The sequence below is a fragment of the Chrysemys picta genome, chromosome 16 (genome assembly GCF_011386835.1).
Source record: "Chrysemys picta bellii isolate R12L10 chromosome 16, ASM1138683v2, whole genome shotgun sequence".
NCBI lineage: Eukaryota > Metazoa > Chordata > Testudines > Emydidae > Chrysemys > Chrysemys picta.
Window position 1 is genome coordinate 19,838,097 of NC_088806.1, and position 26,957 is coordinate 19,865,053.

General features: G+C 44.7%; 1 protein-coding gene across 3 annotated transcripts in view; it reads left to right on the forward strand.

Moving 5' to 3' along the window:
* NFRKB (nuclear factor related to kappaB binding protein) overlaps window positions 1-25,301 on the forward strand; it is a 34,943-nt gene extending 9,642 nt beyond the window's left edge. For 2 of the 3 annotated variants that reach the window (XM_008164134.4, XM_024101892.3), the window contains exons 10-28: window positions 1,052-1,136; window positions 2,612-2,792; window positions 4,307-4,415; window positions 4,926-5,052; window positions 5,883-5,948; window positions 7,029-7,108; window positions 7,208-7,251; window positions 8,207-8,267; window positions 9,419-9,593; window positions 10,916-11,022; window positions 11,542-11,665; window positions 12,819-12,898; window positions 13,700-13,920; window positions 14,060-14,333; window positions 16,012-16,233; window positions 16,840-17,625; window positions 19,731-19,837; window positions 21,210-21,345; window positions 22,239-25,301. In XM_008164134.4, coding sequence (XP_008162356.2) covers window positions 1,052-1,136; window positions 2,612-2,792; window positions 4,307-4,415; window positions 4,926-5,052; window positions 5,883-5,948; window positions 7,029-7,108; window positions 7,208-7,251; window positions 8,207-8,267; window positions 9,419-9,593; window positions 10,916-11,022; window positions 11,542-11,665; window positions 12,819-12,898; window positions 13,700-13,920; window positions 14,060-14,333; window positions 16,012-16,233; window positions 16,840-17,625; window positions 19,731-19,837; window positions 21,210-21,345; window positions 22,239-22,364 — 3,111 coding nt within the window. In that variant the 3' untranslated portion in view covers window positions 22,365-25,301. The remainder of the gene's footprint in view (window positions 1-1,051; window positions 1,137-2,611; window positions 2,793-4,306; window positions 4,416-4,925; window positions 5,053-5,882; window positions 5,949-7,028; window positions 7,109-7,207; window positions 7,252-8,206; window positions 8,268-9,418; window positions 9,594-10,915; window positions 11,023-11,541; window positions 11,666-12,818; window positions 12,899-13,699; window positions 13,921-14,059; window positions 14,334-16,011; window positions 16,234-16,839; window positions 17,626-19,730; window positions 19,838-21,209; window positions 21,346-22,238) is intronic. The other variant, XM_008164135.4, reaches the window with a different exon arrangement.
* The last annotated feature ends 1,656 nt before the right edge of the window (window positions 25,302-26,957 follow it).

Sequence of the window (26,957 nt, forward strand, 5' to 3'; positions counted from 1 at the left end):
TCTTAGGGCCCCTCTACTTTCCATCTGTCATATCTGCCTTTTCCCCACAATGAAAAGTTTTTACCTCTTTCAGCCCTGCAAAGTCAAAACAGCTATGGGGAGACCCAAGTGAAATTCTGTCCTTCCTCATGCATCCTCAGCAAAATTGTCAGCTAGGTTGTGGCTTTGGAATCTTTGAGGATGGAAGAAATAAAATTCATCTTGGTTTCCAAATCCCAGAATGTTGGGGAGTTATGGCTTTGCAGGTGTGGTCCCTGAAAGTGCCAGGATTGAGATGTCAGGAGTTAAATGTTTGAGTTCTAAACTGCAGTTTGATTTGGGATCCTAGGGAGAGAATACATCTGGAACTCATAAGGGCTTTGTCACTTGTCAAAGCATAACCACAGTTTAACCTTTATCATGCCCTACAGTTAAGTCTACATGGATATTTACCTTTTGTCTTTTATGCTGACATCTACAGAGGTCTTCTAGAACTCACCAGTGATGTGTTATGGGGAGACTAAATGTTGTTTGTGGACTATATATCATGCTTGTATGAACTATATCGGGGTAGGCAACCTATGGTACCTGTGCCAAAGGCGGCACGCGAGCTGATTTTCAGTGGCACTCACACTGCCCGGGTCCTGGCCACCGGTCCAGGGGGCTCTGCATTTTAATTTAATTTTAAATGAAGCTTCTTATACAACAATAGTTTAGTTATATAGTATAGACTTATAGAAAGAGACCTTCTAAAAACGTTAAAATGTATTACTGGCATGCGAAACCTTAAATTAGAGTGAATAAACGAAGACTTGGCACACCACTTCTGAAAGGTTGCCAACCCCTGAACTATATCATAATTATATGACGGGGTGAATATGGAGGTTCCAGGGGGCTGCTTTGAGGTACAGAGTGTCACAAGGGTTAAGTAGTTTCCTCGGTTCACCTTCAGTAAGTTGAGTTGCTGTAGGCAATCCACAGATAAGTTCTCTGCCATGGCCTCTTCGTTAATTTAACACCCTTCCCTTTTTCTCCGGTGCCTCTTTCCCCTATCCCTCTTTGTCCTGTATAGGACCACCCTGACCTAGTGACAGGGGACCTGACTCTTGATGACATCATGACCCGTGTGAATGCTGGCCGGAAGGGCTCCTTGGCAGGTCAGTGACTTGGGTGCAGTGTTGTCATGGGGATGTGTCCCTTGGGCTTTCTGTTGCTGCAGCTCTACAGAGGGAAGGAGAGTGGTTGGTTGTCCATCAACTTACAGTACAGTTTGTCTCTTACCAATAAACAGCTCAGAATATTAGGAAAAATAAATATAGCTATAGATTTGGGTCTGGAAAAAATTTCCTTTGTGGAAATAACCCCAATTTAATGATTACTTGGTAGGCTATTGGATCTAAATAGTGTAGACACAGGAGATTATGTGCACAAGAAAAGCTGAGGGTAAGTGCAATATGTGGCGTGTTAGATATCTAGGTCAGTGGTTCCCAAACGGGGGTTCATGAACCCCTGGGGGTTCATGAAATGTTACAGGGGGTTCTCCGGGGGAAAATTCCCTACTGGCGGACAGAGCTGTCCCTAGGGACCCTGGGCAGCAAAGGACCAATAGCCTGGAGCCCCTGGACTTCCGAGAGCTAAGCAGATCAAAGCAAGCATATCTATCACAATGAGGAGATTTCAACTTCAAGACTCCTTATAAGCAATGGAAAGGGAGGTGGATATTTTTTGCTGTTTTTAAAATTATTATGAAGAACAAGTTTAAGTTTTGTTGTAACATGCATTGTTTGCCTGGACTGTCCAAGCCCTGAATGCTTGTGTAGGAGGAATGTTTTGAGTTGGCTTCTTAAATACCTTCATGCTGTTTCGCATCTGATACTCCTTGATAAAACATAGGAGCCTTGTCTTATAACAGGCTTATTCAAAGTGCTACAAGCTATGAAAGTGAGATCTTGGAAGAGTGTTGCCATTTTCATAATGTAATAAAAATACTGTAATGATAAATAATAATTATTAGTGTGTAATAAGCATGTCATAAAAACAAATTTTATATTTCCAAGATCACTGCTTTTATATTTTATACTCAGGATAAAGGAGAAAATCGCTTGAAATATTCATTTTTAGGAGGGGGTTCGTGAGACTTGACATTTTAGTGAAAGGGGTTCACAGGTTGTTAAAGTTTGGGAACTACTGATCTAGGTAAATACACCAGTCCTCCCAATCTCAGATGTCCCCTATTTTTTAAACACCCCTTTCCCCAACTAAAGAGTTTCTCTAGTCAAGAGCATTGCACTGAAAGGAAGAGAGGGGGATTTCCTGTGGAATCTCCCTACAAATAATGCAGAAGATTGAATAAGTGCCCTGTGGCAATGACTGCTTATCTTGCAGCAGTTTTGGGCGAGCTGCTGTTGTATGGGGATATGTGTAATGTTATACAAACACCTATAAAGATATAAAAATAGTCACTTGCTCCAAAAAGTTAATCTCGATTCCAGTGGAATAATTTGATGGTAGAATTAAATGCATGTTAAATACATTTCCAAATACATAATTGAGTATCTAGTTCATTTCTGATCCCTAATGTTATACACTGAAATGTTTCACTGAGATTTGTTCTGTCTCCTTTTATCCAAAGCCTTGTTTGACCTTGCCATCATGAAGAAGAAGGTGAAAGAAAAGGAAGAAAAGAAGAAAAAAAAGTTGAAGGTGATTAAATCCGAGGTGGAAGATTTGGCCGACTCCTTTAGCAACGCTGATGGAATCCCCCCAATATCACAGGACCCATCTCCCATTGCTCTGTCAGCTGTTAAAGAAGAGTAAGTGGTTTCCAGAAAGTGAATAGAGGGGTGTGTGGGTGTGAAAGAGAGTGAGTGAGACAGGCTATATCTATACTACAAGCTAAGGACATGATTTCCAGCTCACAAACACACACTCGCATTAGCTCATTGAGAGCTAGCATGAGTATAAATAGTAGTATAGCCACGATAGCATGAGCAGCGAAAGCAGTGGCATGGGTAAGCCATGCTGAGCACAAACCCACCTGAATCACCTGTATGTATTTACATGACTAAGCTATTGCAGCTAAACTACTTTTTATACTCTCGCTAGTTAAATAAATAAATAAATGGAGATATCCTATCTCCTAGAGCTGGAAGGGACCTTGAAAGATCATCGAGTCCAGCCCCCTGCCTTCACTAGCAGGACCAAGTACTGATTTTGCCCCAGATCCCTAAGTGGCCCCCTCAAGGATTGAACTCACAACCCTGGGTTTAGCAGGCCAATGCTCAAACCACTGAGCTATCCCTCCCCCCCACTGAGCTAGTTCTCAACAAGCTAGTATCGGTAGGCAAGCTGGGAATCCCATGTGTAGGTCATAGTGGAGATATAGCTCCAGATCAGGGAAGGTGCCTGCACCCACCAATAACTTTTTTTAAAAGGCATCTGCTGTGTTTAGCTTTCATCCAGACTGCACCCCATTGAGTGTGGTGCAGCATGTGCATTAGAGCTAATGGCCTTCCCTCAGAATCAGTCCTCCCTGTTACAAGCTATTTTATATAACTACAATTGTTAAGCAAAAATGGATAAATGGGGTGGAAATAATCCCTTATTTTGTCAGAAACTCCAAAATAATCCCCATAACACCTCGTTCTGGGAAGAAATGGGATGGGAAAGCATAGACCATGGTTCGAAAATGTGCCTCCTGCTGTGTGTGCAGTTCTTAAGGACCCCACCAGCAGGCCCAGTATAATCAAGTCAGGAATCCCAGTTACAACATGATTAAAAGTTGATTTGGAGATAGGGCACTGTGAAAATTTAAGTTCATTTGGTGCTTGGGACCTTACACCTGAGATACAGAGTCCATTTGGTAAACTGAACCAGGAGCATTCTTTAATACAACTAGTCACAAAGCTTCTCAAGTCAAATGATGGTGGGGTTCAGTGGATTGACTGAGGTGCATTGGCAAAGCTCTGTACAGTTTCCAGAGCTGGAGTAGATGCGCTGTAGCTCGAGACAGAGGTTCATTGGCAGAGCTATGGAACAACCTTTGCCTGTACTGTGTCTGGCCCTAACCCATTCTTAGCAGCTCTTCACTCTTTCATCATTATTGGGGGAAAGTGACAGCTGTCTCCTTTGGTTACGAGCCTTTTCCCCTTTATAATTTTGGGGGGAACCATACAGGAGGCTGCTCGCCTCTGCTCCGTGCAGCTTGTGGTGCATAAGCTTATGTAATTATATAGCATTGATCCTCATTTCTGTGTGTGTGTGAAATGCTGGTAAAATGTTATTAAATCCAATTTATTTAACATTTTGTGTTTTTCTTCATTCAAAGACCTCTTGAAGAGATCAAGCCATGCCTTGGAGTAAATGAAATCTCTTCCAGCTTCTTCTCTCTCCTTCTGGAGATCCTCCTTCTAGAAGGACCTGCTAGTCTCTCTGTGGTAAGGATCTACTAATTGATACTTCTTTGTAGAAGTCTTTCTAGACTCAGCAAAATTAGGGAATTTTGTGCTAGTTACACGTCCGTGATTCCACCCGAATCAAACGAACAAGTCTTTAGATGCCCTTCTTGGTTTTAAACATGTGTTACATAAACTCAGGGGAAGTGAACTTTTGCATCATTCATAATAAATTTGAACCCATCTGACTGTAGAACTTCTCTCTCCCTTTCTTCCTGTTCATATATTAACTACAGATGAGGGGGGGAGCAACTTGTTTTTCACACATGCAGCCTTCATTCACATTGGTGCAAGAGCTTTCTCCTCTGCAGCTTCTGTTGTCTGACACATCCTTCTCCTATGTGTGTCTCTCTTCACAATTCAGCTGGTCACATCTTTTTCTTTCTTGACTACCCTTTCTTTCGCTCTGCTGTGTATTCTATTAATTCTATATATTAAACCTTTAGAGCTTGTATGAAAGACACTATAAATGCATCTTGTTTTCTTTTTCAGCTTGAGGATAAAGTTCTGGATTGGCAGTCTTCCCCTGCAAGCACTCTGAATAGCTGGTTCTCCTTTGCCTCTAACTGGTCAGAACTGGTTTTACCTGCTCTGCAATATCTGACAGGTGACAGCAGAGGTAAAACTCACTTATTCAAACTCCAGTACAAACAAAATTATTATTTTTAATCTGCGCTGGTCCGTATTTTAACCCCAGTCAGCAATTAATTCACAAAAGCACCGAGTCATTGCCAGTGTTGCTTGCACCTCTGATAGGGGTTCTGCAGCATAGTTCAGTGGTGTTGCAGTTGTTTTGTATCCTGTTACCACAGTGCTTGGTTCCTGATATCTTTATAAACTTTGTATGTTGAACTGAGTGCTGGTGAAAGGAGCCTGAAAGAGCCCTGGGAACTGAAGTTCTCTGATTATCCACAGATCAGGTACGACCTGGGTAGTGGCAGTGCAGGCTTCGTCCATTATCAGCCCTGCATTAAGATCCCAACACTGGGGGCACAAAGAGAGTTCAGTCTCCATGGCTCATTTGGTCCCTGGTTCCTTAGCTGAGGCTTCTAAAAGGGGAGCAGCTAGTATTTGTGAGGATGGTCTTTGCAATGTGGATTTTTCACTGGGAACTGGTCTGATGTTTCCCAAATTCATTTCATGTTGGCCAAAGAGCAGCCACTTCTGGTCACTTCTGGCCTCTTTTATTCTGAATAGGATTCAAACTGGCAATCTATAAGTGAAAGGCTCAGTATTCAGTTCTGATCTATTGAGGTTTCCACTGCCACCCTGACCTGCTTTATCAACTCCATATTTAGAGATGTAGTGACTTAATCTGTTAGAGTGCTTTATTTTTCATCATGAGACTATAACTGCAGCTTGAAAGACAGTAGTAAAAGTTTGCATGTGTGCCTTTGTAAGGCATCTGTGGAACATGGACATGAAATGCCTTTGTCTCTTCCATTGCAGATGTTCCTTCCAGCTTTTCTCCCTTTGTTGAATTCAAGGAAAAAACTCAGCAGTGGAAATTGCTTGGTAGGTAACTTGTTTCATACCATTTTTTCTAAATAGTTAAGATCAGTTGTTTTCTCCGGGTGTTTCCTTCCCAATTGGCTGCAGCTTTGAGAAATGAGAAGAGCAGCAATTTCAGTGGTCAGCTACTCTCTCTACTGTTAGCTATGGCAAGGCATCTATAACCTGCAAGCCTTACGAGAAGGAAGTCTTGTCTGGGCCACCAGTAAAGACTCAATGATACACATGGGACAGCTATGTAGCGTAAGTGGCCAGAGGGGATGGAGCATCTTTCTTTGTGTTGTTGACCTTCACTTCCATCCTTCAAGCGTGACTAAAACATTTTTCATGTTTGCACTTCCATAGTGCCTTCCTCCCAAAGATCTCAACGTATTCTGTAGACATTAATTAAGCTCCTCAGTCCTCTGTGAGGCAGGTCAGTGTTGTTACAGATGGGGGAACTGAGGCATAGCTTGATAGACGCTTGCCCAGGGTGTCAGTAAGTAAATGGCAGAGCCAGGATTAGGGTCCAGACCTCTTGACTTCTAGTTCTGAGCTCTAGCCACCAGGCAAAACTTCCTGTCCTTAACCACAGTGATTCTTGCTCATATTCACAGGCTTAAACCGATTGTGAGCTTTGGACTCAGGAAGGTACTCCTGCACTCCCTTCAGAATTTTGGCGTGGGAATTCTCTGCTCAGGGATTGGGGGACTGGGTTTCACTTTCCTGGGGTTCACTTGGAGCACTGAGAGAGGATCATCTGTCAGTATCAGATGCACTTATCCCACACAATCTTGCTTGCCATTGCTGAAGTTTGGGGAGTTGGATCTTGACTGTTATTGTCTTCCTTCACTATACTGCTGTACCCACCTATGGGATACCTAGGGCTTCCTGAACAGCCTGTATGTTTTTAACTCTGGCGTAATCATGGTATGTATGGAGAGTGACTTATCTGTAAGTGGAAGTTGCTCTGGAGCTGAATGTATGCAGAGTGGGGGAGGTGGTGGGAACTGATCAGGATGCACAGGTAGGAGGGTGCTGGCTCCATAAAGAATAAAGAATGTCTCCTAAACATGTTTTTTTTTCTTGGACTTTTTGTACCAGGCTCTTCCCAAGACCACGAGAAGGAACTGGTAGCGCTCTTCCAGCTCTGGTTGGAGACCAAAGACCAGACGTTTTTCAAGGTGAGGCAGTCTCTCCTTTCATAGCACAGATACCAGCGGGGTTGTAGCACAGATAATAGCCGAGATCACAGGCTGACATTTCTCTTTGTTTCTTGACAGGAAAATGAAGACAGCTCAGACGCCACCACACCAATTCCCCGGGTGTAAGTATTTAGCAATGAGGCAGCCTGAAAGCCTAGGCCTGTGATGCCTACTAAAGCTGTGGGGTTCAGTCACCAGGCCTCTGGGCTGAACCGCTGCTTCTAGAGCAGCTGTCACCACATACTGTCCTTCCTCTTGGTAAAGCTTCTGTAAGGGCCACTTAGTCAAGATCTTTGCTGATGACTTTACTAACGACATAAACTGACCTTTATCAGTAAGTCGTGCAGCGCCGGTACAGCACCAGGAGCATGAGCTGGACTCTGTGCTCCTTTTGTGCATTTCTGACCATAGAATCTTCACTACAGACCACATCTGGGTTTCCAGATCTCAGGTGTAGTTTGTTGTCCTGGCCAAATTCCTACTCTGGCAATTTAGTCTCTTCCTCCTTAAATTCCCCCTACCATTTCAGTTAGGTGGTGCTTCTTGTTGTAGATTTCTGTGTAGTCTGAGTGTGCTTTGTTAGACAGACGCTACATTCCATCCTAGCAGTAGCAGCATTTTGATGGTCCCTGTATTACAGATCATGTGCATTTCTGTAGCACCTCTTCCCTCGTTGTTTCAGAGCACTACGTGTTTTAAGAAATCTACCTCACAGGGAGGTTGTGAGACAAGTACAAATACTGACGCATAAATGGGGGTGCAGAGAGGTGACGTGACTTTTCCCACAGTCCAGATAGGATTTCACTGGCAGAGCTGGGGATAGGACCCAAGACTCCTGACTCCCAGAACCCTGCTCTAACCTTTAGATGACGCTGCTTTTCTGTGGATACAATCTGAAGAATGCTTTGAGATCCTTAAAGATGAAAGGCTCTGTATTAATGTAGGTTCATTCAGAATCTGTTCCTCCTGTGAGAGAGACATTTGCAGGTAGGCTGTGTGTGGCTAGTCCTGCTTAATAACCTTTGGACCTGCAGTTTGACTGTAGTCACTGAGGACTGACACTAATCTTTGTTTCAGAAGGACTGACTACGTGGTCCGTCCCAGCACTGGGGAGGAGAAACGTGTTTTCCAGGAGCAGGTGAGGGGAGAAATCCACCCTTGTTTCAACGTGCATGTGCTTAAAAGTCATCTGGCAAGTAGGATAATTTAGAACAGGAGTCCGATATCTTCTGCAAACCACTAACAATGAAAACGAGAACAGTTGTAATAAATCTGTGCTGCCTTCACGTGGGCTTCACAGCTGCTGGCTTAAAGCATGTTGCGTTGAGAATTGAGCCCAACACTTTCAGTTCTACATACACTAGTGCTTCCCACTTGGGATAAAGGAGAGAATATATTCAAATCAGTAATATTAAGGCTTGCATCCATGTTGCAGCTTCCCACCACTTGAGGGTCACCTAATCGGTACTCTTGAGCAGGTCTGATTCCATCCACCTGCAGGCAGTGGAGCATGGTTGCACACACCAGGAAATATTCAGTGTAGAAGATGTTTGTAGTAGATGTTGGTTTCAATGCGTCTTACAGGCTGGCAGTCCATGTAAGGGCCTGTGCATTAGGAGAATTTCTCTTCACCTCTTCCATGTGTAGGCTTCATATTCAGCTTGTGTTCAGCAGTGTGACGTGTATGCAGCGGGTCACTTTGCCACTTAAGGTGTGGTAGAATGGTGGGGTATACATTTGCATGAGAATCCTCGCCACCTGGATGTAATATGGTTTCTGTCACCTGTACTGACTCCATTCACTAAACAGGAAATAAGCTGGTGGAATTCACCTTTCATGTTTGGAATCTCTAAATGATTTGACGCTTGTGTAGTTGCTTAATATTTTGCCACACTTCACATTCCTCCCCCCCTTGACGCTAACTGGTTGTTAGATTAGCCAATTTAAACACAACACATTTCATTTGTATTAAAAATAATCCTTTGTGTAAGAGATGTTGTATTAAATTAGGACCCAAGGGCACCAGTTGTCAGATGCTTCAGTGAGAGGCTTAAAACCCCCTAGTGCACTTCATAGTGCATGGTATTGAATCATGGGAGATATTCCTTCCTGACCTGACTGGTACTGCCTCACACCCTGAAGGGTGAAATGACTATTATTCTTCTTGCAGGTTATAGTGCAGATGCTCTGCTCTTTAGATACATGGCTAATCGTCAAAGGTGCTAAGACCTTTTCCTTCACCATATACCTCCTGCTGAGCTGTGTCCTCTCCCATCTCCCCACATCCAGGAGCGCTACCGTTACAGCCAGCCCCACAAGGCCTTCACCTTCCGCATGCATGGCTTTGAGTCAGTGGTTGGTCCTGTGAAGGGAGTGTTTGACAAGGAGACCTCGCTGAACAAAGCCCGGGAGCATTCTCTACTGCGATCCGACAGGCCTGCATATGTTACCATCTTGTCTCTTGGTAAGGTGGCAGTGTCCTCTGCAAAATACAGCTTTTTTATTTAAAAAAATATTTCATACAAATTGCCTCACACAGCAAAATCTTAGCAGGAGGAATGGGGAATTGGGTGACATAGGCAAGGAAAAAACATGTTTCAGATGAGGAGCTGATAAGGAGCTTGGAGAGATTCAGGGAGGCTGTTCCAGATGGCAGGAACAGCAGAAGAGAAGATGGTTTTTTACAGTTGAGAGAGAGAGAGACAGGAAATGGGGAGGAAAGCAGAGAAGGAGAGAGATGAGGTCCTTGAGGCTGGTTGGAAGAAACCATGGAAGGTTTGGAAATGGGGAGAAGTATTTTGGGCTGGATCCTGATATAAAGGGGCCCCAGGGGAATTGTTGGGTGAAGTGGAGTGAGGTGTATGAGAAGGTGGGTGTCAGCATTCTGCACATGCTGGACTCAGGCAGTACAGAATAGGGACTGCAGAAGCCGAAGTGACAGAAGTTGATGGAAAGATGTGGAGTGGGGGTGAATCCAACTTTGTTCTAGAAAGCTGGCTCTTGTCAAATGCTCCCATGGATAACATATTTGACAGTGTTTCTGTTCTACATTTTTACGCTCAGTGAAGAAAGGGATATGGATCCATTACAGATCAGTTCTTAGTTTTGGAAAGAGCCTTTTAGGAACTATGAGCCATGGGAATTTAACTCATGCCTGAATGCGCTATGGTACTGCCTCTTCATGAAGCGGAGTGTTAAGTCTTCTGGCAGAAGGCCTGAACGCTTAGTCCACAGTACAGGAAGAGATAGCCATGACTCATAGCTGCCCCTCCCTGTAATTACAGTTTGAAGACGTTCTTTAGCAGTTGTGGGTTTCTGTTGCTGAAACAATCTCTATTGATTTACGAGGGAAGTTTCAAGCAGGAGCAAATGTTAGTGCCGAAGGTATTTTGCTTTAAACCATTATAGAAAAGTACATGCAGATTAGATACAGCTCTTGGGCTCCGGGTTGCCAGATTGGCCCTCTGTATTGCAAAGTTTGGGTGCTGAAGTTGAGTGGCAGAGCCAGAATTTGCACCCCTGAGTTAGTCCCTCCAGCCCACAGGGGTTGAAGATGCTGCATGTTGCACTGGAGCTGCCCTTTGCCATCTATGCAGCATCAGTACAGTGGGTTCTGGGAAGGTATCCATGGGAAGCTCTCCTCAGTCAAAGGAAAGAGCCAATGATGGGGAGCCTGTGAATAAGATGGAGAAACAAAACAAGAAAATATAAATTGAAGGGCTTGAAGACAACTGCCTAGATTTGCAGCTGGAGCCCTGACTAAGCCTTGTTTTCCTGTTATCTCAGTTCGTGATGCTGCGGCCCGCCTTCCTAATGGAGAGGGTACACGTGCTGAAATCTGTGAGCTGCTTAAAGATTCCCAGTTCCTGGCTCCCGATGTCACCAGTGCCCAAGTAAGTTGGATGAGCCAATAGCCCATATAGGGATGGTTGCCATTTCTAAGCCTCAGAAACCACCATCCCTTCCTAAAAAATCCACTGATGAAGATAGGCACTATTTGGTGATGGACATAAGGCCCGGTACCTTGTGGCTCATGGAGGTGGAAATGGGAGCTGTATATCATTTCATTGGGCTGCTACAGCACCCGCACCCCCTTTGGGGTTTGGATGGTCAAAATACAGCTAGCAGGCCAAACGTGGCCCACAGAGTTCATACTGTTCTCATCTTTGCTACAGAGCTGAAGGTCTCAGCAATGTGAAGCTTCATCTTGGTCTGGGTAGACAAACAGCAGCATAGGCTGGAACCTGTATTCTCCAAAAGCTGCACCTCCTTGTTCAAATGAGGTTCGCTAATAATTGCTTCCATTTTTATGCCAGATAGGTTCAGCCTTTAAATTCCTGTTGTTTGTGAACATGCCCATTGGTTGGGCAAAGTTTGGGCACGTTTAATTTACTGTGAGTTCTGTTTTTCAGGTTAATACAGTTGTGAGCGGTGCCCTGGACCGGCTACACTATGAGAAAGATCCCTGTGTGAAATACGATATCGGACGCAAACTGTGGATATACCTGCACCGGGACAGGAGTGAAGAGGAGTTTGGTAGGTGCTTGCTGTAGGGAGCATCTTGCATGAAGCATCTGGATTGGACTTGTTTGTGACACTTTAAAGTTCTGTTTAAAATCTCTAGATGAATATTTGAAAGGGTTGGTGTCAGGTTAAAAATGTCCTGGCCTGTTAATACAGCACTAGGGAAGCAGTGGCTCTGAAAACGATTTGGAGGTTGTGGTGGACAATCAGCTGAAAGTGAGCTTCCCAATGTCATGCCCCGGCCAGAAGAGCTAGTGGGATCCTGGGCTGCATAAACAGGGGAATCTCGAGTAGGAGCAGAGAGGTTATTTTACCTCTGTATTGGTCACTATTTAGCTTAACAAAGCAAAGGAATAAATATGTAATAACAGGCTCTTCAATCTAGCAAAGAAAGGTATAATGCAACCCTTTGGTTGATAGTTGAAGCTAGACAAATTCAGAATGGAAATATGGCACAGATTTTTAACAGTGGAATAATTGGAACATTTTACCCAGGGTCGTGGGTGGATTCTCCATCCCTGACAATTTTTAAATCAAGATCAGATGTTTTTCTAAAAGATCTGCTCTCGGTATTATTTTGGGGTAGTTCTATGGCCTGTGTTATACAAGAGGTTAGACTAGTTGATCACAGTGATCCCTTCTGGCCTTGGAATCTATGAAATACCTCTTACATTATTATAAATTAGAAAATGTTAAAAATCTAATTTTCATTTTTCGTGCTGTTTATTATTTGCTCATTTTGGGTATTGAAATGAGTATAGTCGGTTTCACTTCCCTTTCTAGTCAGTTTCTGGTGTTTATGACACCACACCATTAGCTGTTGAACACTGATCAACAGAATAATATATCAAGTTGAAAGACTTGAATGTTTGTCCAGAAAAGTAGTGATCCATGTGCAAGAAATGTATACAGGTGTACATACAGCTGTAGTAGATGCATGTGCAATTATCTTTGTTTTTGTGCACTTTTTTTTTTCACATGGATTTTCATCATTGTGGCCAAACTTTCAGGTCTTTCAGTCTGATTTAGTTTTTGTTGATTGGCAACTGACAACTTTTGAGTGGTGTCTCTCAAGACTAATCTAAAGTTGGTGAATGGCCATTCAAGTCTGCTGCCTCAGTTTTTTTTTATTCGGGGATTGTCCCCCAATTGTTCCTGTCTGCAGAACGGATTCACCAAGCTCAAGCTGCTGCAGCAAAGGCCAAGAAAGCCCTCCAGCAGAAACCGAAACCTCCAGCCAAGATAGTAAGTTGCTTTGTGCAAGTGTGTGGTACAAAGAATACAGGGGATAGGATGGCTTTGGGAGTGGGACACTGAACTTTTCAGCTTGAGGCTGTTGGTTCAAATTCAGTCCACATTGATAGGTCTTCAAATCATTACCATCTGTTGGAGTTACATTCACACATAGAGAATGAATTGGTGAGTCTCAGTCCAGTTCCCAGTGGACAATTGTCCATGCTCCAAAATCCGCCCCACAGTTGGTGCTAATAGTCATCGGTGGTGGTGGGCTCAGCAGAGAGGCCAATGAAATGGAATTATACATCCCTCCCTAGGTTGAGGCTCATTGGCAGGATGGTGTGTGTGACGCTTGTCCTGCCATTGTCCGTGCTGTACTTGAGCTCTGGTTAAATAGAGGACTTCGTTCTCCAGGGCTTCCACTCCAGCATTTTTGATTAGCACTAAATAATTTTTGATCAAAATTATTTCCAGGTAGCGAACTAGCCAGTTGGCAGGGGGCGATATGAGATAGTGGAAATAGGAGACGAAGAAATCTGCATACATCCACCACTACTGAAATGTAGTCACCCCTGAAAGCACCAGTAGCCAAACAGCTGCTGTCACCCTGTGCCACATTGAGAAGGGAGGAGAATCATTAGCCTCTAACCCCAAGGTCCTGCTTTTGTGGAAGGTGCTTTAAGGGCTCATTTACGTCCGCACAGAGAAAAGTGCCTCCATTTTTAAGATCTCACCCACAATATCCCTGCGCAATGAACTACTGCGCTTGTTTCCATCAGGCCCCTCACTCCCGTTGTGCTTTTGTTGCAGAAGTCTAGTAGCAAGGAGAGTTCAGTGAAAGTGTTCCCCAGCAGCACTTCAGAGCCAAGCCAGCTGAGCCTCAGTGACTCCAGCATGCCACCAACCCCTGTGACGCCAGTGACGCCCACCACACCGGCCTTGCCGGCGACACCCATTTCACCTCCTCCAGTCTCTGTGGGTAGCAAGACTGTTCCAAGTGTTGGACCAGAGCCAGCTAAGCCAAGCCAAAGGTAATGTTTCCCCTGCACTCCTTTATGTTCCAGTATCGGCAGAGAACAAGTTCAATGCATGAACTATGGGCACTGTTGGTCTCTCTTGTTGTCTTTCTTTATAGCTTCATTAACCCACTGACTTTCCATTTCTCCATAGCGTTCTCTTGGTGTCATCTCCTCCCATGCCCCAGCTGGGGACACTGCTCTCCACAGGTCAGAGTGCACAGACGCAGGCTGGGCCACAGCCGCCTCCAACCAGGGTGGTAAGCCATACCGCCGCCTCCTCAGGACTCCCGCAGGTCCGAGTGGTCACTGCGCAGTCCAGCCTCCCACCTGTGTCTCAGCAAACCCCAGTGGTAACGCAGCAGCAGCAACCTGCATCGGTGCCTCAGATCCGTGCTACAGCCACACAAACAAAAGTACCATCGCAGGTGAGAATAGACATGTAGAAATGGTGAGCCAGCTCTCAAGTACTCTTCACCCTGATAGATCCCATAGCACTCTGGAGATGATATATACGAATCACTCACCAACTGCTAATAAGCAATCTCATCTGAGGTGAAGCACACCAGCCATGCCAGACCAGCACCGCTGCATAACAGTCTTAGTATTATTTATCACTCACTTATACGGCACCATAAATTTACATAGAAGTTTACAAACATAAAAGACCCAAAGCACTTACAGTCTAAGACAGACAAGCCAAATGAAGGAAAGAATAGAGCAGAAGTTCAGGAAAGGTGGGAGGAGAAGGCTTCCTGGAAGAAGTGGGTTTTAAGGAGGGATTTAAGAGGCACTTAGAACAGGGGAAACTGTTTCAGGGCTAAGAGGCCGCACAGTACAGAGAGAACAAAACTGGGAATGGGAAAATATGGAGGGAAGTAGATAGGTGAGAAGAAAAAGCAGGTGACACAAGATTGTGTAGGGACCTGGAGTTAACATGTGAGACCCTTGTGTTTAGTGCAGTAAGTGGCTTCCTGTCTGTGAGGGGATTCAGATTAAATATGGCTGATATGCTCAGTGACAGGAGAGGAAAGTGAGGTTAGCAGCAATGTTTGGTTTAGACTGGAGGTTGCAGAAAGGAGAAATAGGGAGGCCAGAAAGGAGATGGTTACAGTCATGAATAATGGCTAAGCTCTTTTGGGCAGCAGACAGTCGTCTTGTTCTGTTTGCGCAGCACCTAGCACGATAGGGCTCTGATTCCTGTCTGGGGCTGCTAGGTGCTGCTGCAATACAAATTATTACTAAGTGATGAAGTAAAGAGATGACAAAACCTTTAGCAGTGGAGACTGTAGGCAAAGGGAAGACTTTCATTATAATGAAGTGGTAATGGAGCTTAGCACAGGAACTGGATATAGGGGGAGAAGGAGAGAGAGTAATCACTGATAATAAGGTTATGAGCCTAGGAGGCAGAAGGTAGTGGAGTATCAATGAAGGTAGTGAATGGGAGTGGATCAGGAGGGAGGATGTTAAATTCAATTCTGCAGAAGATGAGTGTGTGGCAGGATGTCCATGAGCAAATGTCAGGGAAGAGCAGAAGATGTTGGTCTGGACAGAAGGGCGTGCATCTGGGGACAGGGTACATAGAAGAGAGCACCTCTGAAGTTATGGGGTCAGGTTTTTTGGTGGGCAACATTAACTATACCTGGTTTGAATTTGGCTAGGTCAGCAGGCTTGACGCTTTTTCTTGTGAAAAGAGCCACGTGATTTTTTTTACCACGTGATCAGGGCCCTTAGAAGGATGGATTAACCTACTCAGAAGTTACCCAAGGAAAAATTGACACTGACACAAGCCACTGCCTGCACCCAATCCCCAACCTTGGAGTATGGGCACCAGCCTGTTTCAATGGGGTGAAACTGTTGTAGGTACAAATTTGTGGTCCAATAAACTTGGCAGCACACACCTTTGCCAATAAGGGTTTGGGGTAGCTGTGTTTCCAGGCCTTAAAGAACCATTTCAAGGAGGGACATGACAAGTGGAGGCATATGAGTCAGGGCAGGGAGAAGGGTCCCGGGCCTCTTGGACAGTGTGCCGGCAAGAAGGGCACAATGGGGAAGTGAATGTCTTGCCTGCGACCATGCGTCTTTTGCCTTCACTTTTTACATTAGGCTGTTATGACCGTACCAGTGAAAGCCCAAACCAGCCCAGTGCAGGTGCAACGGCCAGGCGCATCTGTGACAGGACAGGCAGGTATCGCTGTGACAGCACTCTCTGCGGCGTCCAGCCCCACTGCAAAGCCAGTAACCAGCTCTCCAGGCAGCTCTGCACCATCCTCCTCCTCTTCCACCGCTGTCATCCAGAATGTAGCTGGCCAGAATATCCTCAAGCAGGTGAGAGGCACAAATGGAGAGCTGGACTGTGAGTCACTCTTCTATTCCTTATGGCTTAACAGAAAGCTTAGGTGTCCAGCTGTGAAAGGCTCGTGGAAAACTAAAGCAAGTCCATTACTGCTGGAAGGTTTTGTTGCCCATGCAGGTTCAGGGAGTTGAAGGCTTGCTGTATTTGGACCATGTTTTCAAATTCCGGTGTATGCAGTTGGTCACACTGCATGTGTAAATGTGGGATGTGCGCGTGTGGAACATGCAGACACCAAATGGACATTTTTGACCTCTTTGGTTACCAGCCCGGTAGGCTTGGATATTTCTTCCCCAAGCTTGACTGAAAGGGAACTAGTATCTATCGTCCCTCAATCTCTTGTGTGGTGTGTGAGGGGAGGAAAGAGGTGCCAGCTAATGAGTCATCGACACCATTTCCAGCAGCACAGTGCTCACTAGAACCTTTGTTGGAGAATTGGTTCAATTCTGATGGGGAAGAGGTAAAAAGAGCAGCATCTGCTGAGCAATATCAGCCTGTTGGGAAGTTTTGTTTGTGTCTGGCTGCGTCTCGGGCCATTTCCTCACTGGATGTAACATGATTGTACCTCTTTGGTCTTCCAGGTGGCTATTACAGGGCAACTTGGCATGAAGACCCAGGCTGGAAGTGGCATCCCACTCACAGCTGCTAACTTCCGGATCCAAGGCAAGGACGTGCTGCGCCTGCCTCCCTCTTCCATCACCACGGATGCCAAGGGACAGACTGTGCTGCGCATCACCCCAGACATGATGGCCACCCTTGCCAAGTCTCAAGTCACCACAGTCAAATTGACTCAGGACCTCTTCACAGCAGCTGCCGGAAGCAGCACTAGCGGGAAGGGCATCTCTGCAACTCTGCACGTGACATCCAATCCTGTCCAGTCTGCTGATTCCCCAGCCAAGACTAGCACAGCCACTTCTGCTTCTCCCAGCCCTGCTGGGACCACGGTGGTTAAAGTGACACCTGACTTAAAGACTGCGGAGTCGACCAGTTCAGCTTTCAGACTGATGCCCGCTCTGGGCATGACGATGGCAGATCAGAAGGGCAAAGCCATTACTACAGTGACATCCACTGAGGCTAAGCCAGCTGCCACCATAAGAATTGTGCAAGGACTGGGGGTTATGCCACCGAAAGCAGGGCAGACGATTACTGTAGCCACTCATGCCAAGCAAGTCCCCTCTTCCTCTTCAGTGAGCATGCCTGGCACAGTTCATACCTCAGCTGTTTCTTTACCAACCATGAGTGCCGCGGTGTCCAAGGCAGTTGCTGTGGCCTCTGGGGCAGCTGGCACTCCCATAACCATAGGAACAGGAGCCACTGCTGTGCGGCAGGTACCCGTGAGCACCACAGTCGTATCTACATCCCAGGCTGTAAGTAACTCATGCTGTCTCTTGTGGTTGGGGTGAGAGGGGATAGTCTCATTCCCTCTTTCTGCTGAAACATCCCAGATCCGTCTTAATTAGGGCACTAGCTGATTTTAAAGCATAGAGCATTGAAGGACTAACCAGCTCATAAGAGTTACACAGTGACTGCTAAGAAGCATTGTGCCAGAAAGAGGGGTGGCTTCTGGCCACTAGGAGGCAGGTTCAGTTAGGTCATTTGCCCCCACTGCTGGTTCCCAACCCTCCCCTCAGGCCAGGAACCTGTAGGTTAGAATTGGGTGAGAAGCAGGAAGGCACCCTCATTTGGTAAGTGTGTGGGTTATGGAGTAAGATTTACGAGTGGTGGGAGGGGTCTTACCCATCCCAGTCTCATACCAATGGTCAGAGCTTCTGTTTCAAGGGGAGGGAGATGGTAGCTGAATTTACTTTCCTCCTCCCATTTCAACAAAGAACTGTTTTAATGATAGGCTCTCACAAGTCTACCCTACCTGGGAGCTCAACTGTAGAAAAGTGGATACAAGTTTATAAAGTGTGTCAGTAACAAATGTTGATGGGAAAAGGTATAAAAGGGAGTCAAGAGACTAAGGATGAATCTGCTAAACTGGTTCTAAGGATAACCCATCTATGGCTGCAGTTTATAGTCTTTTTTTTCCATCCCACCCTGTCCCAGATAGGTCACCTTAGTCTGGACAAAATCCAGAGCCAAGGTGGGCTGCAGGGAGAAGACTTGATGCTGATTTCTCCAAATTGTCAGCACATTATTCAATTTATTGATTCTCAGCCCCAGCAAAATATCCTCATCCAGATGGCAAGCAAGGCCCCATGTACTCTGCAAGATGGATGGAAATTATGTGGCAAGATCCCTGGATTCTGCAGCCCACCAGGGCAGCAGGCTGGAGATGCTGTGTTAGCTTTCGATAAACTGAAAAATTTGAGGTTTTCACTGAAATAAATATGAAAAGGAATAATCCAGTCACTGCAGTTTTCCATCCTGTTTAATTTCATATTCAATTCATTATATTTTATGCTGCCCTACAAAGTTGAATTTTTAATATGCTAAAGAATTTTATTTAAAAGTTGCATAACTATTATAGAAGCTGTTGCAGAAGCTGAAGGTTGGGCAGCTGGGTAAGGTAGGGTACAGATGGGGTTGTGGGCATCAGAGGCGGTATGAGAGACAGTCTGTGTGACAGTCCCTGTTACCTGGATGTTAAAACGATCCGCAGTGAAATAATAAGTAGATTTGACAATGAAATTGGCACCTTTAAATTCAACATTAATTCTTTACTGAGGCGAATGGGGGCAGTTTGCAGCTCTCAAATCCCATTGTTGCAGGCTCTCTGCAGACTCCGGCAGATGTCACTGCATTTGTGTATTCTTGGTTCATGTTTGGAAAGCTTTCTTTGCAACCGTAAGGGCTAGAAACCTGGCTTGTAGTATAAAATGTGATTGTGCAGCTAATACCATGGCTGCAGAACCTTGAAATATGCTAGACCTTGGCTAAAAGCTGCCTTCAAACACTGATGGAAAGTGTCTTCCTTCTCTTGTTAAGATAAGTTTTCTCTATGACAAGTTTGTCACTACTACAGTAGTGGCATAAAATTCTACATCTTGTCGCTCAGCCATACAAGCCGCTTTTGCACCTGATAGGATTCTCTGGAACATTTACCTCCTGGAATGGTGTCAGCTTTGGAATTTCATGAGGTGCTGCCTGTGTTGAGCTGGGAGTTCAGTAAAAGTTAACGCCGGCACTTCTTGTTTTTTAATGCCCAAAGATGAGCACCTAAAACTATGTCTCAATAAAGGCAGCCAAATAAGTGGTCTGATAACTTCAGGCTCCCAAGCTGCAAATGTTAACCAAACAACCCTTCCCTGGGAAATGCTGCTGTGGAGACATAGGGTTGAGCAAGCTGTGAGGTAGGGTAGGTAGGGTACATTTTAATGAGCCAGAAATGAGACAGATTTCATTAGCAAAGCTGAGAACTGTTGTTGATTTCTATGCCAGGACTGCAAGTGGCACCTGTATGTTGCCAGGCTCTTTACTGAACTCCCCATTACTCCCAATATTGTCTAATAATCTTCCACTTCCCTAGGGTAAACTGCCAGCTCGAATCACGGTGCCGCTCTCAGTGATCAGCCAGCCAGTGAAAGGCAAGAATGTGGTGACAGCCCCCATCATCAAGGGCAACCTCGGGGCCAAGTGAGTAATGTGCAACCTTCCAGTGAGCAGCATCTCCGTTTGCTCTCTAAGTGAGATGGAGAGGTCCAACAATCAGGTTCATGGAGTTCTAGAAATAGAGGTTGGACACACCACAATCACAGGAAATTTGAGGGGATATACCCATCTTGCATGATCCGAACATGATTCCTACTCACTGCTCCAGAGGAAGGCACCTCCAGATCATTCCTCCAAGACAGTGGTGGGCAACCTGCGGTCCACATGCGGCCCATCAGGGTAATCCGATTGTGGGTCACAAGACGTTTTGCTGGCGTGGACCGTCCTCAGGCACAGCCCCCCACAGCTCCCCATGGCCATGGTTCACCTTTCCTGGCCAATGGGAGCTGCGGGAAGTGGCAGCCAGCACGTCCCTGAGGCCTGCTGCTTCCCGCAGCTCCCAGTGGCCGGAAACAGCGAACCGCAGCCACTGGGAGCTGTGCGGGGCCGTGCCTGCGGACGGTCAACATCAGTAAAATGTCTCGTGGCCTGCAATCAGGTTACTCTGATGGGCCGCATGCAGACCACAGGTTGCCACCACTGCCCCAAGGTCTTTGCCCTGGAGGAGAATTTGTTCCCTACTCTGAACTTAGCTATCAGCTCAGCTCCATTCACATGAGCGAGAATCACCCTGATGAAGTATCTAATCTTATTCATGATCTGAGGCCCAGTCAACATGAGAGAAACTAGCCCAAGTGTAACTGCATCAACATAGATCCCATCAGCATGCAAGTAATGGTCCATTTTCATTTCTAGAATCCTTGTCACATCACTCTAGCCACTACGTCTAGGGCAGGAAATTCCACATGCTGATTGCATTCTGCATTATCTAACCGTCTGGTTAGACTAACCCATTGACAAGAAGCCGGGGTGACCCTCAGAGCTTCCAGTGTTGCAGTCATGTGACTAGCATGCAGTACCTTCTGCCATGCAGCATGGTGAACGTTAGCATAACCTATTCATTCTAACCTCTGTCAATATAGTCACATGAAAAATTTAGAACCAGTGCTAAATGAGGTCAGTGGCTTTCATCTCTTAGCAGCTGAAGAGCAGTTTAGTCAGTGATCAGAGCGGCATAGAAACACAAATACTTTCATACCAAATCAGCAGTTACTGCATTTAGCTAATACAGGTACACTACAACAGAACTGTATTACCATTTGCATTTCCAGCTACTTTTGAAAATAACCAGAATTTGGTAGTGATTCTTGAATGCCAGGGTAGTCCCACTGTCTCACTCAGAGCTAAGTCGGGAGCTGCATGCAGGGCTATATGGGGAGTCCTAGGTTGTGTGACCGAGTTGAGTTGAGTCAGCCCTCTGCATCACTATTGACCTTCAATTGGTTTCTGTCTTTAGCATTAGTGGGCTGGGTCGGAATATCATCCTGACTACCATGCCGGCTGGGACAAAACTGATTGCTGGGAACAAACCAGTGAGCTTCCTGACAGCACAACAGCTACAACAGCTGCAGCAACAAGGCCAGGCCACGCAGGTAAGAATACCTGGCAGGACTATAGGTCTGCCCATTCGCTCTTCACTGCAGTCGCATCTCCATGAAGGTCTTGCCCATGAAGACATAAGGTTCCATTGACATTGGTACCCAATCTGCAAATGTATGTCTTTGGTGGTTGCACTGAGCACATTTAGTTCATCTCCCCACTTCCTTCTATAGCATCTGGATTTATTTTGTTTTAAATTTTAATGAAATGAGCTACTGGATAGTAAGGACGAAGAAAAAGAACAATATTAATGTCAGGCAGCATGCCAGCTTTTCTCCCTCTGCAGTGACTTAGGACTAAAAGGATTGTATCTTACACTTACTGATACTTTTGCACTTCTCTAGCACCTTCCAGCCAGAGGTCTGCAGCTTGAATTCCCTCTGTCTCCTAGGGCAAATCACATCAGGCTTTGTGCATCAGTTTCCTGTCCATAAATTCGGTATAATAGTAACTGGGAAGTTGCAGGGTACTTTGAGAGCCTGTGATATGAGGCCTGTAGAAGTCCAGAGAATCTAACTGATCAAATGCTTTTATTCTGAAAATCTGAAAGCAGCTGAGATTTGGGAATTTATTCAAACTGGTGATTAATCCTTTTTCATTAGAATCTATCTCTTCCTCTCCCCCCTCCCCCCCCCCCCCCCCCCCCCCGTCCCTCCTCCACTGCACTGGATGCTTTGAACTTGCTGATGCCAAACAGTGCAGTCAGTGCCTTTCAGTATTGCTTGTATGGGTGACTTTTGGACTAACTTTAATGGCTGTGACTGAATCAGGTGAAGTCTTTGCCCTGAATTAGTGCTGCTGGCCAATTGGGATTGATGCTGTGTGTGTGCAGTGTGACAACATGTTGTGCTCTGCTGTGAATTAAATGCTCTTTCATTTCAAACAGGTGCGAATTCAAACAGTATCGGCCTCCCATCTCCAGCAGGGAACAGTGTCGGGCTCTACCAAGGCAGTCTCTACTGTTGTTGTGACAACAGCACCATCTCCGAAACAGACACAGGATCAACAGTGAACATCAGTTGTGAAAAGGGATCACTTTCCAAGAGCTTCCCTGGCCTTATTATCCTTCCCCCATCCATCACCAGTCAGGGCTTCTTAGGTGCCAACACAGACCATCCAGAGATTGGACTGGAGCCTCACCTGTGCCAAAAGCAAAACATGGCTTGCCTGGAGCCAGAATTGTGGTATCCAGTGGAAACCTCAGTACAGCAACACAAGACTTTGTATTTAAGAACCTAAACATCTCAGTCCAGAGTTGTAAAATCAAGCTCTATAGCAGTGACTAATTGGAGATTTTACTACGCGTCTTTATTCTCTTCTCATTCGAATTGCCCTTTTTGCAAATGGCAGTGTGCCTTGCTGTCATTGCATTATGTTCTGGGTTAGCCTCAGGAAGTCAGCCTGGGTTCTTCCTTTAGCGGTGAAACTTGCTGCTAGGGGAAGAGGGATTCAGTGACTCTCTAAAGTCATGGACAAGCTTCATTCTTGGTCTTGAAGTCCAGCTATCAGTTCTCTTTATATCCTGTAGAGGTGGCTGTAGTTGGTGGCTGATTTTATTGTTAGGGCTTAATCTGTATGTAATACAAATTCTATATATTTATTTATTTTATAACTTTTTAAGACCTCTCCTTTCACTTCCCAACCCAGATTCTTTATTGACTGTCATCACCATGTCAGATTTCTGGAGAAACTTTCCGTTTGTTATCCTTCCAAAGGCCAGATAGAAGAGTCCTGTCCCATAGCATGCCTGATGAAGAAAACCTCTGCTGTAAAATAGCTAATAACTATTGTATGTATGTATCTGCCCGTATGAGAGTCTGGCTGTGAATGAGCTCAGAGAAAGGACACAGGAAGAAAAGTCTGCCAGGGAATTTCCCTTCTTACATTTCTCAGAGATTGAATCATCAACCAGAGAAGACTACAGCCTGTTTAAAAGGAAAAGAGAACAAGCCTTCAGTTTTGTCCACGCTGCATTCATTCTGACTCAAGCAGAAGCGTTTTACTTTTAACCCAAGTTGATGCTGGCCTGGCCTTATTTGATTTTTATCTGTCTCTGATTTTTATCTTGATATACAAGTTGTTGGGATTGTGCATGTTACAGATCAGGAGATGAACTGACTTCTGCTCCCAACTCTGACATCACTGGAATTCTTTCTCTGAATGAGTCCAGAAGAAGTGTCAGGGTAGGAAAAAAATAACAATGCAGAAAGCAGTTTTATTTACAACCCATGCTCCAGAGATCTAACCACCCTCCTGCTTAGATCCGACCTGCCATCTCCCTTCAGTTCTAGACAGACCATTTCATTTTGGCAAGGAAAGAGTTCTGTCATACTGTCATGAAATGTAGTGTGATCATCTGATCTGCTAAGGGCTAATAGACACTGTTATAAGAAGGTTTCTTAAACATTGTTCCTCTTGTTTTTTTAATACACTGTTTGTTTGCCTGTGATTGATACCGTCATTGAATATAGTCTATTTAAAAAAAAAAAAAAAAAAAGCCCTGCTCTTCATGGTCTTCCAATGTTTAGCTGAATTGTTGAGGCTTGATTCTGCTTGAAAAACTCAGTTGTAGCTACTCACTGCTGGCTCAGGTACTGTTGATCCGGGCAGCATGAGGCTTTTGATTGAATTTAGATTGAGACCTTGTATGTCGTGCACTCTTTATTTTTAACTATAGCCAACCCACTTGGGAAAATCAGATACAAAAAATATATCAAGAAGCAGATGGCAGCTGCATTTGAGCAGAGCTAGGTACCTAAATGCAGCATTTTAAAATACTCTCTTGAATCATGGTTTTTGTGCACTTAACAAGATCTGGAAAGATAAAGCTGCCTTTTCCCTCTTCCCCATATCAGTCACTTCCTGTGGCTTTTCCCTTTTCCTTCAGGATGAAGAACAGGAAGGCTTCTGGTTTTGAAGCTGAATTCTTTAACCCGAGGTTAGCTCAGTCAGGTAACCAAAGCTAGTCAAATATAGAGCTAAACTGAAGTGCTGTCCACAATACTCCTGAAATGTTTTTATTATATAAATCCTATCCCAAATCAGGGTAATCCCCATTTGCTAGTCGTATTTAACAGAGTTATGTCTCAGGCCTTAGAGACGTGCTGAATGTCTTTCTTACAGTGTGCAGCACTGCAGCTTTAATGTAGCCCATTACTGGTAATTAGACATGGTTTGTAACTCTTGAACTCGTGGCATTACACGGGGGGGAAAAAAGCTATATCCCAGCATCAAATCAGGTGCATTATTGTGGTGGGAGATACCCTCCTTCTGCAGAATGGAGGGGTTTACTCTGGGCCAGCCAGGCTCCATTAAACTCCACCTTCTTGAACCATTGCCCCCATTATTTTTGATGGTTTTGAGCTTTTCCTTTTACCAGCTGGTGCCACAGATAAGTTATTTATCATCTGTGTTGTGGTAGCACCTAGAACCTACTAGTGAAGGATCAGGGCCCTGTTGCGTTGGGCACTGTACACAAACACAAGGAAAAGATGGCCCCTCCCCGAAAGAGTCTGTTTAAAACATACTTATCCACTCAACATACTTGATGTATCCATGCAGCATTCATCAGCTCTGCCAGCCCAGGGAGAGCTTGAAAGCCATTTTCACCAAACCTGGTTCGCCCAACAACAATTTATTTGTTTGTTTTTTGCCAAACCATTCTAGCAGTTTAGACAAGTGTTCCACTTGCCTATGCTATTTCTAGGCTTGGCAGAATTCACTTTAAAAAAAATAATTTCAATGGATAATTCAACCTTTATCTTTAAGCATTTTATTTTTATTTTTTTATCAATTTAAATTTTCATAGTTGTGGGAAATCATGGTGGGGTCAGACAATTTAATGACAGTAGATGTTGCTATTCAAAAGTTTAAAGCTTTATAACCAATAAAATACCAATTGTCAATATGTCAAAATGTACAAAGTAAATATCCTTAAATCAAACTTTAATACGTTCAAGCAGCATTTTTCTTACTTTTCCTCTCTGTATACTTTGGTTCTTATCAGTGGAAATATATATATATATATATATATATATATATATATATATATTTTGTCGTTTGTGTGTGTACAGTGAAGTTAAAGACAAGATGGGTGAGGTAATAACTTATTGGACCGACGACTTCTGTTGATGAGAGAGACAATCTTTCGTGCTTACATAGAACTCTTGTTCAGGTCTGGGAAATGTACTCAGTGTTACAAGGTGGAATAGAATAGATTGCATAGCATAGGTAGTTAACTCATATTTCAAGGGACCATTCAAGGTGAAGTGGCCTGTTAACATATTTCCAGTCATAGAAGGAAAGTGGAGGGGCGGGGCGGGAGGGAGATAAATGTGTTACAGATTGTTGTAATAAGCTATAAATCCAGTGTCTTTGTTCAGTCCATTGTTTTTAGTGTCTAGCAAAGTTATTAATTTAAGCTCCCAGGCTTGTCTTTTGAAGGAGCTGTGCCAGGTTTCCTTTGAGGATGAGGGCTGAGAGGTCAAATATAGAACAAACACTTTGTGGAAAGCATTTACCCACAGGTGATAGGATGTTTCTGTCTTTATCATTTTTCTGTGTGAGTTCTTTGAGAGCGTAGTGACAGTCTCGTTTCACCCATATAGTTGTTGTTGGGGCATTTAGTGTACTGGATGAGGTACATCATATGTTGTGATAGGCATATGTAGGACCCGTGGATCTTGAAAGTTGTGTTTCAGGGGGGTGTTGATTATCATAGCAGTGGAGATGCATCTACAGGTTTTGCACCTGTTCTGGCAGGGTCTGGTGCCGCTTTGAATTGGTGTGTCCTGGTCTGTGGGGAGCTTGCTTCTGATGATGAGCTTGAGGGGTTGTTTGAAGGCCAGAAAAGGAGATTCAGAAAAGACTTCAGGATGTGGTCCCCATCGAATGTGGGTTGTAATTGTTTGATGATTTCCAGTGTGGGGTGGTAGGTGACAACTGGGAGTGTGCGTCGAAGGGGGTTTTATTTCTGTATTGAAGCAGGTTCTCCTGGGGTATTTGGGGGGCCTGTTCCATGATGCAATCTACTTCTCTGATGGAGTGTCCTTGATTGGTGAAGGCATTTTTAAGTGTGTTATGGTATATATCCCAGACTTCCTTTTTGGAGTATATTCTGTGGTATCTGAGTGCCTGGTTTCTTGGTGTTTTTGGGGTGGTTACTGGATCTGTGAAGGTAGATGTGATGATCCATAGTTTGCTTGCTTATAGTTGTTTGTGGTTCCATTGCTGAAGCTGATTGTGGTTTCCAGGAAGTTGATGCTAATGTGGGATTGTGGATTTATGGTTTGTTCCAACAATCCTTCCACTTAACCCCCCCACCCCTATTCTTTTTTTGTTTTGTTTTCTCCCTTTCCTCCCTGTGACTAGAGAGGTGTTAACAGGGAGGAAAGGGAGAAATTGAATGGTCCCTTGAATGATGACAATCTTCTCCACGTCTGTTTAGCTCTGACACTGAGTACCTTTCCCAGACCTGAGGAAGAGCTCGAAAGCTTGTCTCTCTAACCAACAGAAGTTGATCCAAAAAAAGCTATTGCCTCCCTCACCTTGTCTCTCTACTATCCTGGGACCAGCATGGCTACAACACTGAAAACAGTGAAATTGA